The 15,500-nt window shown below is 31.4% G+C and overlaps 2 protein-coding genes across 2 annotated transcripts; one reads left to right on the top strand and one right to left on the bottom strand.

The window, feature by feature from the left end:
* The first annotated feature begins 449 nt into the window (after nt 1-449).
* LOC131843770 (acetyl-coenzyme A transporter 1-like) lies at nt 450-5,765 on the top strand. The gene is made up of 8 exons (XM_059192515.1): nt 450-652; nt 738-968; nt 1,326-1,615; nt 2,161-2,518; nt 2,771-2,890; nt 3,471-3,653; nt 4,270-4,491; nt 4,938-5,765. The coding sequence occupies exons 2-8, from the start codon at nt 756-758 to the stop codon at nt 5,106-5,108; spliced, it is 1,557 nt and encodes a 518-aa protein (XP_059048498.1). The 5' UTR covers nt 450-652; nt 738-755; the 3' UTR covers nt 5,109-5,765.
* Nucleotides 5,766-8,361: 2,596 nt separating this feature from the next.
* On the bottom strand, nt 8,362-14,184 carry LOC131843775 (cationic amino acid transporter 4-like). The gene is made up of 7 exons (XM_059192520.1): nt 14,097-14,184; nt 13,223-13,369; nt 12,357-12,605; nt 10,436-11,415; nt 9,835-10,051; nt 9,569-9,730; nt 8,362-9,048 (listed from the first exon to the last, which is right to left on the bottom strand). Exons 2-7 carry the CDS (start codon nt 13,362-13,364, stop codon nt 8,825-8,827), a joined length of 1,974 nt encoding a protein of 657 aa, XP_059048503.1. The 5' UTR covers nt 13,365-13,369; nt 14,097-14,184; the 3' UTR covers nt 8,362-8,824.
* Between the last annotated feature and the right edge of the window lie 1,316 nt (nt 14,185-15,500).

The following is a 15,500-nucleotide window of genomic DNA, read 5'->3' as shown; positions in this document are numbered from 1 at the left end:
ATGAAATTTTGTGAGCGTATTGAGTAGGTCTGAGAATCGGCAAACATCAATTTTACATCTATTTTTCATCCCCCTAAATGTTAGGGGTAGTCCACCCCTAATTTTTTTTTTTTTTTATTTTAAGGCAAAACAACGTTTGCCGGGACAGCTAGTGTATATATATATATATTTGCCTGTTCCATCATTGAAAAGGAGATGGACGAATATGTAAAAAAAAGTATATATATGAAATATATTAATATTTATTACTTACTTTACTTTTTTAAACTAAAAACTTTAAAAAATATATTATATTTTTTAAAGTAATAACTAAAATATATTTATTGTCCAAAAATATTATATTTTTCAAATATATTAATAAATTAGGTATGAAATTATTAAGTTGTTGACAATACAAACAGATGTTCACATACATGGCAATAACATTCAAATGTCAAAGTTATCAAAGCTAAGCGAATGGCCAGATTTCAATGTTGTCTTGTCTTTCTTTAGTTTTGTTTAAATATTTACGTATTTTAGTAATTTTGTATTTTACAACTACTAAAACTGAAAAATACGTCAGTATCACTTAAACAACATATGAATAGAAATCAATTAAATAATATCTCATTATACTATATATACTAATTTTTATAAATCCATTAAAATTAAGGTAAACGGGTAATATAACTGACGTGTATTTGTTGGGTTGGCAGGTGTTTCTTTCAATAATCTCTCAATATCCATTAACATTTTAGGCGTTGAAAGCAATTATTATGGCCGTCTCCAAACGTAAACGTTCAGACGAGAAAGAAGAATTACTAGAAATTGGAGACGCTGTTAACGTAGTTGGCAGTAGTAATATCAAAGGAGATGAATTAAATATTGCAGTTTTATTATTTCTGTATACTCTCCAAGGCATTCCTTTGGGTCTAGCTGGAGCTGTGCCTATGTTGCTACAAAATAGAGGCATAACATATACTCAACAGGTAAAGTTGTTTTATGGCATTAAATTTGAAATAATACTGTTTATTACAGATATATTTGTGTTATAATTACTGAACCTATTGTAATTAATATTTAAAGAAGAAAACAAATATATAAAAAAAAATATTTATCAAATACCATTTAAATTTTTTAATTAACATTTAAATATAAGTACCTAATATATTAGTGCAACCAAAATGGATAATAATTGATCATACTGTGTACCAATATATCCATTTGAAATAATGGAATAAGGTAAAAGAACTTTCTCACAGTTACAGTACAGTATCTTGCCACAATACTCTCTAAATTAAGAAATATGAAACAATGATTGGAATTCTTTTTTTTTTTTTTTTCAGGCAGAGTTTAGCTTTGTTAATTGGCCATTCAGTGTAAAACTATTATGGGCACCTATTGTAGATGCCCTGTTCTGGCCTAAATTCGGTAGACGTAAAACATGGCTTGTTCCTGTACAGTATTTAATTGGGATTGTGATGATAATTATGTCCGGGAGTGTAACAGATTGGTTGGGATCAGAAAGTCAAGCACCATCAATGATGATCCTTACAATATCATTCTTATTTCTCAATTTTTTGGCTGCCACTCAAGATATTGCTGTTGATGGCTGGGCCCTTACAATGCTTAAAAGGTATATTTTCTACTAATTATTATTACAATATATATATATATATATATATAAACAAGTAAAATAGGAGTTAAGTATATTAAAGAAAAGAAATGTAATAGTAATAACATGCTAAACATTTTATTATCCTAGTTACACTTTTAGTGTTCATAGTTTATGTTCATATGTATCAAGGGCAATAGATATTAAGTGTCTTATCTTTATCTTCATATAATGATCATGACAAATATGTTTTAATCAGATTTTTTTATATAACTAGTATATCAAATAATTAGATGGTTCATCTGATGGAAAGTGGAAACTCTCGCCTGTATATATGAACTGCATAGACCACCTGTTGTTTGTGGTGCTCCTCATACATTTGCTTTCCAAAAACTAGGATGAAAGCTGTAAATCTTCTGTACTATATTTTCACTATTTCCAAAACTGCAGAAATGTATAAAATTCTAAAAGATTCACTATTTATTCAAATAATTTTGAGTTCCATACACCACTAGTTAAAAAGAAGTTTGTATTTTGTAAAAATTTTAATATATAAACAATTTCAGATGTAATGTTGGACATGCATCTACTTGCAATACAGTTGGACAGACAGCTGGCTTCTTCCTTGGCTATGTATTGTTCTTAGCTCTCGAATCTCCATACTTTTGCAATAAATATCTACGTGCAGAACCACTGGATCATGGTCTTGTCACACTGTCTAGCTTTCTATTTTTTTGGGGCTGGATGTTTATAATAACAACAACATTCATTGCATTGTTAAAACACGAAGCAAATGATATGGCCAATACTAAAGAGAATGAAGTAAAAGGCATTAGTGATATAGTCAATGCCTACAAACAACTATATACTATTGTGAAATTGCCAGCTGTCCGAACATTGGCTTTGGTTTTATTTACAGCCAAGGTAAATATATATATATTTTTTAAATTATTTATTGAACAGAAGAGTCCAGAGCATAATCTTAAAAAACAGTCACAATTAGATGTAGAGCTTAGTGAAAAGTACATTCACTCATAGTTATATATCCTGTGAAAATATACTTGGGATGTTTGAGTTTAAGTAAATTTATATTTTAACAATTTATAAAGCTATTATAGCAATTTCTACTTTAAATCTGACACAAATGATAAATAAGTTTATTCTTTTCGTTAACAGCTTGGTTTCTGTGCTAGTGATGCAGTCTCCGGATTGAAGTTGGTTGAAGCTGGAGTACCACGTGAAGATTTGGCTTTACTTGCAGTACCTTTAGTTCCCGTTCAAATTATAATGCCTGTGGTATGTACATAGACATGTAATTCATTATTATTAAAGCTATATCTTCTTTTGCTACCTGTTTAAAACTTCGTAAAAGTATAATTATAGAGACACGTCTCTTATATTTTGTAGTGAAATACTTATATTACTTTACCAATGGCTAACGTGGTGATGTCATAATTCTATTACCACAGACACGAGTCGTAATATAATTGTATTTCGTTTTGCGGGGTAACTACAAGATGCTGCTCCGATTTTCAATCTAACAAATTTTATTAGATATATTTCTCTATTATAAATTCTGAATTTGGTCTCTAAATTTTGATGTTCTCTAATTTTACTTAATGTAATTACAAACTCAAATGATTATCCCAGTAATCTGTAATTACAGCATTCAGCATTGGAATAGCAGTATAATAATGGAAAGAATCTTTAATAAAATTATCTATATTTGCTAACATTTCAATACTCATTTCTATGCAATTCTATCATTATAAATATTACAACAATTTTGTTTTTTCACTTGTTATGTACATATGTGTGACACATTCTTTGTAGTATTTTGAAATATATAATTACATATTGTCATTATTCAATTCAGATCCTTGCGAAACACACCACTGGTCCGGTCCCACTGTCCCTGTGGCTCCGAGCCTTTCCTCTTCGGTTGCTAGTGGGGCCGCTGGCTGCGGCTCTAGTCGCTATCACGCCGAGTCTACTTGGAAATTCTGGTCCTACGTACTCCTATCTGTTTATTTTGATGATGTTATATGTTTTCCATCAGGTTAGTCACATTAACTTTATCTAACTAGGATTGTGTTAGTTTATATAAAAGTATAATTTGGAATATATAGTACCTACATTGGAAGATTACATTTTAATTTTCCTCACGAAAATGGAATCGTTAGCACATTTTTTATAATTTATAAATTAATTGACAAACATTATTACGATATTAAAGAAAAATGTAAAATATCTGTATTAATACGGGTATTTTACGTTTTCTTTAATGACTCAAGTCATATAAAAATATTAATTTAATTTACATTAAACACTGGTCGCAACTTGTATCGGAGGACATTGTAACTTCGAACTATATAACTATAGCTTTAAACCTACCTACACCTACCTAAATGCATAACCAATACTTTATAAACACAAATGAGTAAATTTTCTGTAATTATAGAAAGAAGATGAGTGTTAATCAATTTCAAACACATCCCTGGTTTCGAAAAACTAAGGTTTACTTGATATTATAACTTACCAATAAATAATTCAAAGTTTCTATGAAATATGTAGATAGGAACTGAATTTTTAATTGCCATCTCTCATAGTTTTGTAATGATGTTATCCAATTGCTTTTGAGAAAAAATTCAATGATGTTATTATTTTTGTTTCAGACATGTTTATATTGTATGTTTGTGGCCGTAATGGCATTTTTTGCAAAAGTATCGGATCCGGCAGTCGGTGGGACCTACATGACCTTACTAAACACTGTGTCCAATCTTGGCACCAACTGGCCCAACACACTTGCACTTTGGGCCATAGACCACTTAACTTTTAGGTCCTGTTCATTATCAGAACTAAGTGATAATACTTGTTCAACGAAATTGGAAACAGAGGTAAGTTTCTTGTACAGACATATCTACTTAAGATAAAATTATTCTCCTTTGAAATGTTTTTGCCAACTATGAATAAAGAAAGCCTATATTAGACCAAAGATTTTAGTCCTATATTCCAAGACACAGGCATGCATCAAAGTGAAACCAGTCTTTCAATATTTTAATACTACATTGTGAACATATATAATACATATAGTATTGTTCAAAGTAGTAATTTTGTAATAAAATTGTTATTTTAAATTTCAATTACTTGTATTTGTCAGTCAATCAATATACCCTAAGATATCTAGTAACTTTTGCTTTAAATGTTATTCCTCACCATCCGTCTTGTTTAGTGCGCCTGAGAGCACACTTACGCTACACTAATTGTATTTATGTAATCATTGCCGGGTAAAAAATTATTAAGTATATATTCAAATGTTATGTCAGTTACATTTCACTTCCAGCTTTGTAAATCAAAAGGCGGCTCGTGCGACATTAGAATAGATGGTTTCTACATAGAGACTGTGATTTGTCTAGTGCTTGGCTTCGTGTGGTTACAATGGGGACGACCAACAATCAACCGACTACAACGACTACCGGCGACCGCCTGGCAGATTAGTAGGTTCGACAGATAAGACTGAAAGGTATACATTACTTTTAAATTGGAATATGCTAATATAAAAAATACAGCGTCAATGAAACCTTGCAGATAGTTTAATTTTCGCAAGATAATTCAGTATACTTAGTTATATACATTTGTATATTTATGTAAATATGTATAAAATGAAACAATTCTGATAAACTTATGAACCATTCCATGTTTTTCTCTCAGTTGATTGTGTAGACAGTAATAGAAATAAGTGTGTGACTACTTTTGATGATTTGTCTTATTAGATACAGTCATATTATGTGTTCTTAGACTATAAAAAAAGAAGACGTCACAGTATATATCAATAAAATTTATAAAAATACGTCATCCGTGACTTTATCCGTTTTTTTTTTTAATATAAAATGTCTTATGTCCGTCCTGGTTATATAATCTATTTTTAAATATTATTAAGATCCATTAATGACTGACCATTAGTCATGAAAATGTAACAAACAGAACACTTTCTCATTTATAATATTAATAATATGAATAATACAGTATCAATAAAATCTCAGGTAGTATAATATACTATCACCTGGAGTTGTATCGAATATTTTTTGCTACACGTTTCCTTTTTTTCTATGGTCTTAGTAGATGTGTGGTGTTGTGAGATTTTGTTGATTAATATTTAGTATAGGTAATCCGTATAATTTTATTGTTGTTTACAATGTTGTGTTGTTTATTATGACTGAATTATATTTTACGTATGTTATGGAGTACAAATTTGTGTTTTTATGTAATATAATTTATTTATAATTATACACATTTGTCAAAAAGCAGGGAATAAGACAACAATGTCAGAATAATTTCTTTATGTACACATCAATATTTTAAATATATGTATAATTAAATACACAACAATGCCTTAGAATTTTTCTATAGACATTTTAATCCTGCTCTTAGTACACGAATCTAATTATATTTTTTAAATAAACATTCGTGTATGTATAAATTACCAACATTAACGACCTGTCAAATACATTTGCCAATATATATTTTGGATAATTAAAAGTAATTAACATTATAATACTTTATAAAAACGGGATATGTACTGCTCACAGGACGAGTGGTCGACTATGACCAGGACATTCTTAACGGCGTTGAAATATCGGAAGGTATAAATAATATAATATTATCATGGTAAATATCCCGTTTATATAATTTGAACAATTTTAAACAACCAAAATATTAAACAAATCTAAATGAAGTATTTGTAAATTAGATTTGATTGGAAGAACAATAATTTAAAAGAACCAGTGTACATGAACTGTTACGTTAAAACAAACTAGCTATAATATGTTTGTGCTCAACATTAAAGCTATTAACATAAATATAATAATATCTTGTGACATAAATCTAAATTATGTATTATATAATATTTTATAAATATACAATCAATATTTTATCGATCCCAAATATTGGTTTTAATTACATTTTTAATGAATTGTTGCTTTGGAGCTTTAGCGCTTTTGCTTCTTGGGAGAATAGAGAGTCAAACCCCCAACAAAAGACAAACAAAGAAAGACCTTATAACTGATGTAGTTAGATTTAAACCTAAATGACCGTATTCTCATTCCTCCGACCAGACCTCCAATTTTGTTTAGTGTACTCTTGTTAAGACATTTCTAAGACCATTAAGATTTAGTTGTAACTTGCAGAATTCGCGAATAAAATAATTCCTACGTGAATTTACCTTATTGCTTCAATCTAAAGTTTTCATGTCGCATTACCCGTCAAAAACAATAAATAGCATTACGTTACGATTAAATTATTTTAAATAATACAAGCATTTTTTATTTAAAATATTGGACTACACAAACAAATGTGTTGTTATCTCCTTTAAAAACATTAATTTACAAGTATTAATATAATTGACCATTACACAAACATGCACTGTGGTACTTATGAAATTAGATATTTTCACATATCTATTTAGTTCAGTGTAGGGGGATAGCGGTCGGTGATTGCGGTGGTGACAAATAAAGTGAATACTCAAGAGGAGTATCCACTTGAGTTTTCAAAAAAGTGGGTTTCCTTAAAGGTTTCATATAAGTTTTATAAAATATTCTAATGCTGTTTTCATCAATAAATCGGTAATACCTTTTTTAGATTTTGATATACACACTACAAATTACAATTTAACTACTCGAAATTCAAGTTGTATTTTGAGCTTACTACCAAGTTACAGGCATCCAATGGAAGATAAAACAATTTTAACACTTACGCCTTTTCCAGTTTCTATAGTTAAAACGAGTTGGTGTCAGTTTTAATTTTTGTAAAAATGAGTATATCTTTTTTTTATGATACAAATATATTGTATGTGATAAATAATCTACATCATTTATATAATTTTCTAGTTGAGCCCGAGATTTCATACATTTGTGTTTATTAACTGTTTGAATTAAAACGAACCTAAATTTTTTATTGGAACTTAACACAATACATTAGTGAAATTGCACCTTAAATCGGCTTACGTTTATGAGATTTGTGCACACTAACGACACAGACAAAAAATCCTAAGCAATTGTTTCTATTACTTTTATATAATCTCTCAATAATAGTTTTTCTCTTATATCTTCCATCTACAAACAGCAACTAATTAGATTTTTATTATGTGTATAGATAAATACTCTTTCTATTTTTGTGAATTCACGCTAATTCATTTGTACATTTATTAAACATCAGAGTGCTCTTAGGAAATAAATTTTATATTTTTATTTTCCGCGTTAATTATGACTCTAATATCTCTAGTGCTAATTATAGTATTAATTGCAAATTAGGTATATAAGCTTATTATATACAACTAAAATCGTCAAATAAAAAACTTTTAGTCGTGTCCAATTATACAAAACGTACGCTAGAATTTATAATAGTACGCTAGTTTTTAATTTTACTGAAAAGGTTAGTTGGTTTCAATTGGAAAGACAGGCCAACTGACTGTTACTTAAAAAAATGGAAAATAATCCTACTTATATTGATTACAGACTATCATGTAAAAAGCCACAAAAATATAAAATTATAACAATGGAAATTATAAAACTAGAGTAAGAATAGAGTTCTTTGGCACTCGGTACTCTCTGCTTACACAGTAACGAACCAATTACCAATTATATTACAATGATAATGAACAGCCAGCCCTAGTTCCACAGATAAATATGAGCTTACAGTAAATAGACGTATATATTAACCGAAATTGTGGTTTTGTGAAAAAGTGAGATCTAGATACATCAAAGTGATAAACGTATTGTAAGTGTGATGACTCCTAAGCGCCCATGATAGCCTATCTCATGAATATTCATGATTGGCACAATTAAGGCAGGCGTTGTATATAATGTATACGTACATTTTAATTAATTTAGCGTGTATTCAAATCAATGCCACCGTACATCTCTATTTATTTTATTTGTAATTACAAATAATAAACCGATTCATTATTCATATACAGTTTAACATGAATTAGTAGTTTTATAAATGTGTACATTACCGGCCAATGTTTGTTGGACCAACGTACGATCGCGTGTATTATCATAACATCTATAAATTATCTTGAAATAAAAGATGTGTCGAAAAACCTTCTCACTGCAAGTCATTGTTGAATAGGCAATCATGGGCGAATATACACAAATATATCTTCTCCACTATAGTGTGAACTTGTAATGGTTCATCGTTAGATGCAACATAAAACCCTCTATGCAATTAGAATCACGGTTCCCGGCGGGTGCTATCGTCGTCACATATAATCGGTTTCCGGTCGTCACTCTTGCTGCCGCGACCGAGTCGCGCGACACGGCGTGCTAGAGCACTCGTCTTCTCGACAGCGCCCCAGCCACCACTGTTACCGCCGCCGCTAGCTGATCGCGACAACAGTCCCACTCCCTCGCCTAGTTTACTGTGATGTATCCCATAAAGGAAATACAGAAGTAGACCTGCAAATGAAAATAAAGTAATGTAATGTAAAGCTGTTTTCGTCTGTTAATTAAAATATCTTTATTCATGTAGGTCTATTACAGAATCTTATGACATGTTAAATCTACCGTAAGTTCGGAATGATTTCGAGATGAGAACTGACAACAAACTGAGCTCGTATTCTTTTCAAATAAACGTTGTACATGTTTACAATAGTACAGATTCATTTTTAAATTCAAATTTGGGAGTATAGAGTGCCCACTAGCATATGCTATTTCTAAAGCAAATAGTCCAATCCCCATCCGTTCACGAGAGTAATAAAAATGACCTACATGAGTGTTTACGCGATATCCACTAATTGTAAACCTAATTTAATACTTATTTATCTTTTAAATCGATATATGAAAATAATTCTAAAAAGATGTTCTGATTTGCTGTAGTTCATTAAATTTTCGCCAGATATATATAGATGATATGTGGATTTCCTTGTTATTTAATGTGTTCATAGTGTGATAGAATCAAACAAAAGCAAGAACTTACCAAAAGTCATCCATATAGCGAATCTTGCCCATGTGAGTGCCTTAAGATTAATCATAAGCATTAGGTTCATCACTACACTGATGGCCGGTATGAATGGCACCCAGGGCACTCGGAACGGCAAACGAGTCGGGCTTTGCTGATGGGCCTTGATTATCAGCAAACCTGAAACAGTGAAATAGTCCTACGTTACTTCCTAATTACGGTCGCTATAATATATATACGAGTATACACTTTAATTTATCAATACTATTAACTCAAAAACTTACAAGCAAGCATAATTGAAGTGAGAACGATATCTGGAAGTAATGCCCAGAGACCAGCCGGTCCTGACAAGAAGTGTTCATGGGCACAAAGTGCGGCAGCGGCTACGGTGAATGTATACACGCAGCCAGTCACAGCGGCACCTGGGGCTCTCCCTCCTACCAGAGGCTCCAACCACGCGTACTGCGGTCGCAGTCGACCGACTGTAAGAGCTTCAAACATCTGAAACGACGCCGGTACAAATTTAGAAGAAGAAAAGAATAACATCATGAACCGTAAATAAAAAATAATTACAAGAAAAGATACTATGTATATGGATGTACGGCCAAAGACGTTATCGTTTCAGTCATCTTCATTTGTCTGTATGTTACTTGAAATCTTCCTCAAAACAGAACGAAGTCGGACAATTGTTTTTTGCATTCGATATGGTTTTTACTCACGTATAACACACATATAGGACAAACCTATCTAAGCTTTTCCCATAGTTTCCCTATTTCGGTTCGAAAAAAATGTAGCAAATTCTTTCACCTGATTTGGTATTCCAGATATATTATACCAAATTATGTACAGTAAGTATAATTATGTAGATAAATTTTCTTTTAGTACCTCAGAAGAAGAAGAGCCTCCATCAGTCACTGGAGTGCCAGTTGCTGAGCTGTCTTCTCGGTCCCAAGGAGATTCTAATTGAGGAGCACCGAAGCTTTTATCATCAACAGAGGGTATTGGCCGATATCTCAATATAATTACTGCTGCACTAACAATTGTGTAGGCTAACAGTGTTCCAATTGACATAAACTCAATTAACTTGTTTAAATCGAATAATAAAGCAATTAATGCAGATGATAATCCGGATATAATAAGATTCGAAATAGGTATTTGTGATTTATTATTAACGTCACTTAGAAAACCAAATAGTAATCCGTCTACTGACATAGCATATAAACAACGAGGTAGAGAGAATAAGGAACCCAGTAAAGTTGTCGTCATTCCACATACGGCACCGACTGCAACTGCATATTTAGCCCAGTCGGCATGCACGGCACCAAGAGCAGCCGGCAGTGCCGCTTCACGATTTATACTAGTGTACGGTACCATCAATGTTAAAGCAATCGCGACAAGAATGTATCCAAAAGATACAAAAGCTATAGACAACAAAGTTGCGATGGGAATAGATCGTGACGGATCTTTGGCCTCCTCGCTTGATGCTGAAATACTGTCGAATCCGACGAATGCGTAAAAGCAAGTTGCAGCCCCGGCTAACACCCCACTGAATCCATAAGGCATAAGACCACCATTCTTTTCAGACCAATTGTCAAGATCAGCGTAATAAAACCCAAGGAATATAACAAGAGATATAACTAAACAGTTTAGAATCGTTAGGCCGTTGTTGATGTAAGCAGATGTTTTCACCCCAACCGCAAGGATTAAAGAAGCTACTATGCATATGAGAAATGCAAGAATGTCTGGATAGGTGCTGAATAATGTTTCATGTAATTCTCCTGTAATAGAAATCGTAGCGTTGCTAATTGCACCGTCCAGCATCGTATCTAAATACACAGACCATGCTCTAGCAACCGATGCCGCACCTGAAATAAAAAAGCAGTGTTTTACATTTAGAGTTTCTCTAGAGATAGAAACTTAAACTGCTTGTAGGGACTGGTCTGCTCTAATCACTATGACTGATTTCCTCTTATTAATTGTTTAACCAGTTGGTTATATATTCAATATTTTTTCTATTTGAGTATTTAATTGAATTAGTGCTAATTGGTGGTTGGTATTCACACACTTAAACTTAAAAATGTAAAGTAATAATAAAATTATTTAAAAGAGCAACACGCAAGTTTCTTGTTCGTTCTTCTTGTGATGAGACAGCTTTCCGAATGAACGGTAGATTAAAAAAATGTAATGACTATTCAAAAGTGCTTCAATGTTTATTTGAATAAATGATTTTCTATTCTATTCTAAAAGATATATTCGTAATACTGGCAGTTCGTTAATGCCGATTGCTACGGGGTTTTTTCAGAGAACACAAAGATTCAAAGCTTTTTGTTATTCATTGTAATGTCGATTTTTACAGGACTAGGCGTCATCATCGGAATCATAGTGTCAAGTAACAGTATATGTGTAATGGTAGTAGAAATTAATTACTAATAATGATGACATCATATTTATATAATAGGTAGTTGCGTATTGTTTTTGAAGTATAGGGGAAATCGGATATAATGGCGTTAAATATGACGGATCAAAAAATTTAGGTATACATATAGATACAGTATACCAATAATAAGACATAGGTTAAAAGGATGTCGCCACAAATAAAACGACAGATATTACTTTAAATAATAATAAGAAAAAAAACCAGGAATCGGTTATGGCATTTTTAATGACAGGAACGGCTATCCAGATATTGTAACCCCTTCAACGTCTTTGGTTGTAACGGGGTTCTACGGCAGTCAAATTCTAAAGTTAAGTATATCAGGCTCGCCTTCCTTTCAAACCTTTAGTACATCATAGACGTTAAACTTACCTATTATATATTCCAAAACAATATTCCATCCAATGATGAAAGCCCAAAATTCACCAATACTGACATATGTATAAGCGTAGGCACTGCCAGCTCTAGGTATTCTAGTGCCGAATTCTGCGTAACATAGAGCCGCCAATGTAGAAGTGACACCAGCAAGTAAAAAGCTGAGTGCCGTCGCTGGCCCCCCTATGCGGCCAGCTACTGTTCCAGTCAGCACGTAGATACCGGTGCCTACCATGTGTCCAACACCTACAATAAAGAGAGATGAAGCTATACAAGTACAAATATAAAATATATACTGATATTATATTTCAAATATTAAATATTCAATTATAAATTGAGATTATTATATCCATTGTCCATTTCGCTTGAAAATTCATTATAAACTCACTGTTACATGCGACATCGTCTGCTATTTTTTATATAACTGCTAGCCTATTTCTTCTTCGTATGACAGTCTATCTTCATGTTCAATTTAATTAAAATTTATTCAGACGATTCGCTGTGATAAGGTATCAAATCAAACTTCAGATTTTTTTACATATTCGGTAGGTATTTCCATTTGACAAAGTTGCAATAACATTGCTGTTGGTCAATCTATTCTACCTAATTTTGAATTTAAAATTGGATCTGTATTTTGTAACTATGTACAAGCTCATTTAAAAAATAAGAGCTGAGTTTTTTGTGAGTTCTCCTTAGCTTGTAAGCACTACGAAGTGATGGTAGATTTATCATATCCTAAGAGTGTAATAGACTATATAAATAAAGATGTTTCGATTTGTGTTGATTTGATTAAGTAAACATTCTACGAATGGTAATTTATCTTCAAGGAGTGAAAAGTTTTCTATTTAAATAAAATCTATTACCTAGTAATGTAATGTCGAATGTAGTGAGGCACCGGTTTAGTGGAGTATCCATAGTATCACCGTAAATTGGTTTTCGACGATTCATCTTGTGGCAAAACCCGGACAACACGTGTCCGAGTATTTTGTGCCTGGCTCCAGGCATAATGACTGCAATACGAAAAAGAATTTAAATGATTATGTATTTAAATTACACACTTACCTAATTCTCTAACAGTTTATATTGTACAGGTTTAGTTATAAAGAGTATGCCAAATTCGAAACCTGGTAGAATAACTACTAATGAAACTAAATAATTTTCGACAAGAAATAAAGTGCTAATTCAAAACTTAATAATTAAAGACTAAATTGAATAGATATTTAATTAATTAAATTAATAAGTGGGGGAAAATTGTAAAACATAGATACTTTAATAATTGATTATTATAGTATGAAGGTTTTTCCATTTTCCACCTTATTTCTTGAGGAAATATATCCAGTTTCAGTAATAACTACTGTCACTGACTTTAGATTGGTACACCCTTTAAATATACTATTATGCAATATATTTTCGTATGTAATCATAATAACCAAGTTAACAATTATAATAGATTTCATAGCTTTACAATAAGTTATAATGGCGACACATTTTGGCTCTATCATCATACCAACCATTTTGATATATTAATATACTAATGTTACACCGTCATCAAACATATTTACATTCAATACAAAGTTCATACACTTGAAAATATAATCCAAATATTGAACCAAAAGATTGAATACATTGATATTTAAACACTTATTAACAAACTAGCAAAATATGTAATTTTACGTCTTGTAATTTACACTTATTATTATTTATTGCAAATCTAATACTATGAAACAATGACCATACCTCGTTAATTAGGGACCAGCTGATGATATTTTATACGTACACGTTCAATCTCGCGTTACAATTAGTAGATATCTACGAGACGACAAAGATGGTGCGGCGCGCGCATCTAATCGATTTCTTTATACAACCTTGTTTACATTACATGTGGGTAGAGAACGCAGAAAATATTCCAGGAATTTTTATTTCGCTATATTAGAATCCTCATTATGCAGATCTAAGTTATTTATTATTTGTTATATGAGTCATATCTCGTCTACCAGCAGTAGGTGCCTATACACCTCCCAATCGATACGGAATTGCATCTAGATAAGGGTTTATTAATATTGAAACGACTGAAAAGGAGTTTCTCAGTTTTAGGTATTATAAACGATATCTCCGCCAGAACTGTACTGTGCACTGTTGCATATGAAATACTTATTTAAAAAGGATCAACAAAGTATTAACCTTAATACTTCTCTTTTGGTAGGAAATATTTCTAAATAAAATTCTGCAAATTATTATTTATTTCCTTAAATAATAGATGGATTAGTTGATACCTCAACTAATCCATCTATTATTTAGTCAAATTTAAATACAGTTCGGATTGGAACAATAATGAAAAAAGAGATTTAAAACATTTTTGATTTTATTTTTTCCAAAATAGTTTGAAATTGCTTATACCAAATCGATAGTATAAATATGTAATATTGTCTCATCTGTGGTATAGTAAGTAATTTTTAAAATAAACTATGAGGGTTTACACAGGGGACTGCGTGGAGGTCGGCTGACTTAGTACTGTATATCTATTGCTAGTGGTAATTACTAGATACTAATTCGCTTTCCCTTATATACCTTAAATATATAAGAGAAATGTATAACGTATGGCAATGAAAGTGTACAACAATCTTCCAAGAGAGATTAGAGAACTCTGATCTCATAAGTACCTAAATTGTTCAAACGCAAACTAAAAAATTTGTTGTCATTTGGTAATTTTAGTGTCAAAGAATATTCGAATAAAACGAATACTTTCACATAATTTGCATGCCTATATGGTAAACATTGCTAATAAATAATATTTCATGTAACATCGACAGTAGGTACCTATGTATACTGTAAATTCAGTAGCTGTATGTATGTATTTACCTGTATGTTCCATTCCTCACCAAAGCTTCAAACTTAGTTTTCCTAAGTTAAATTTAGTTGTCTAAGTTTAGTTTCCTATATATATTCCTGATATGAATAGTTTTTTTAGAGCTAGATTAAGAGGGATATTCGTACCCATATTTAATGATAATCTGTTTAGATATTCTTTAGGCTTAGAATACTTACCTAGTAAGTACAAGACTTACTAATATTATAAATGCGAAAGTATCTTTGTCTGTCTCGCTTTTACGCTAAAACTACTGAACCGATTTAAATGAAATT

The sequence above is a fragment of the Achroia grisella genome, unplaced genomic scaffold (assembly GCF_030625045.1).
Source record: "Achroia grisella isolate CSIRO2021 unplaced genomic scaffold, CSIRO_AGI_Agris_v1 utg3297, whole genome shotgun sequence".
NCBI classification, from domain to species: Eukaryota; Metazoa; Arthropoda; class Insecta; order Lepidoptera; family Pyralidae; genus Achroia; species Achroia grisella.
Note: the sequence above shows the minus strand (reverse complement) of the source record. Positions and strands in the feature narration are given on the sequence as shown.

Coding starts and splice junctions, on each gene's coding strand:
- LOC131843770 (XM_059192515.1), top strand. CDS start 756: ATGGCCGTCTCCAAACGTAAACGTTCAGACGAGAAAGAAGAATTACTA. Junction 1,616..2,160: donor GCCCTTACAATGCTTAAAAG/GTATATTTTCTA, acceptor AAACAATTTCAG/ATGTAATGTTGGACATGCAT. Junction 4,492..4,937: donor CAACGAAATTGGAAACAGAG/GTAAGTTTCTTG, acceptor TTTCACTTCCAG/CTTTGTAAATCAAAAGGCGG.
- LOC131843775 (XM_059192520.1), bottom strand. CDS start 13,364: ATGCCTGGAGCCAGGCACAAAATACTCGGACACGTGTTGTCCGGGTTT. Junction 12,606..13,222: donor ATTCGACATTACATTACTAG/GTAATAGATTTT, acceptor TCTTTATTGTAG/GTGTTGGACACATGGTAGGC. Junction 9,049..9,568: donor CGCTATATGGATGACTTTTG/GTAAGTTCTTGC, acceptor TTTCATTTGCAG/GTCTACTTCTGTATTTCCTT.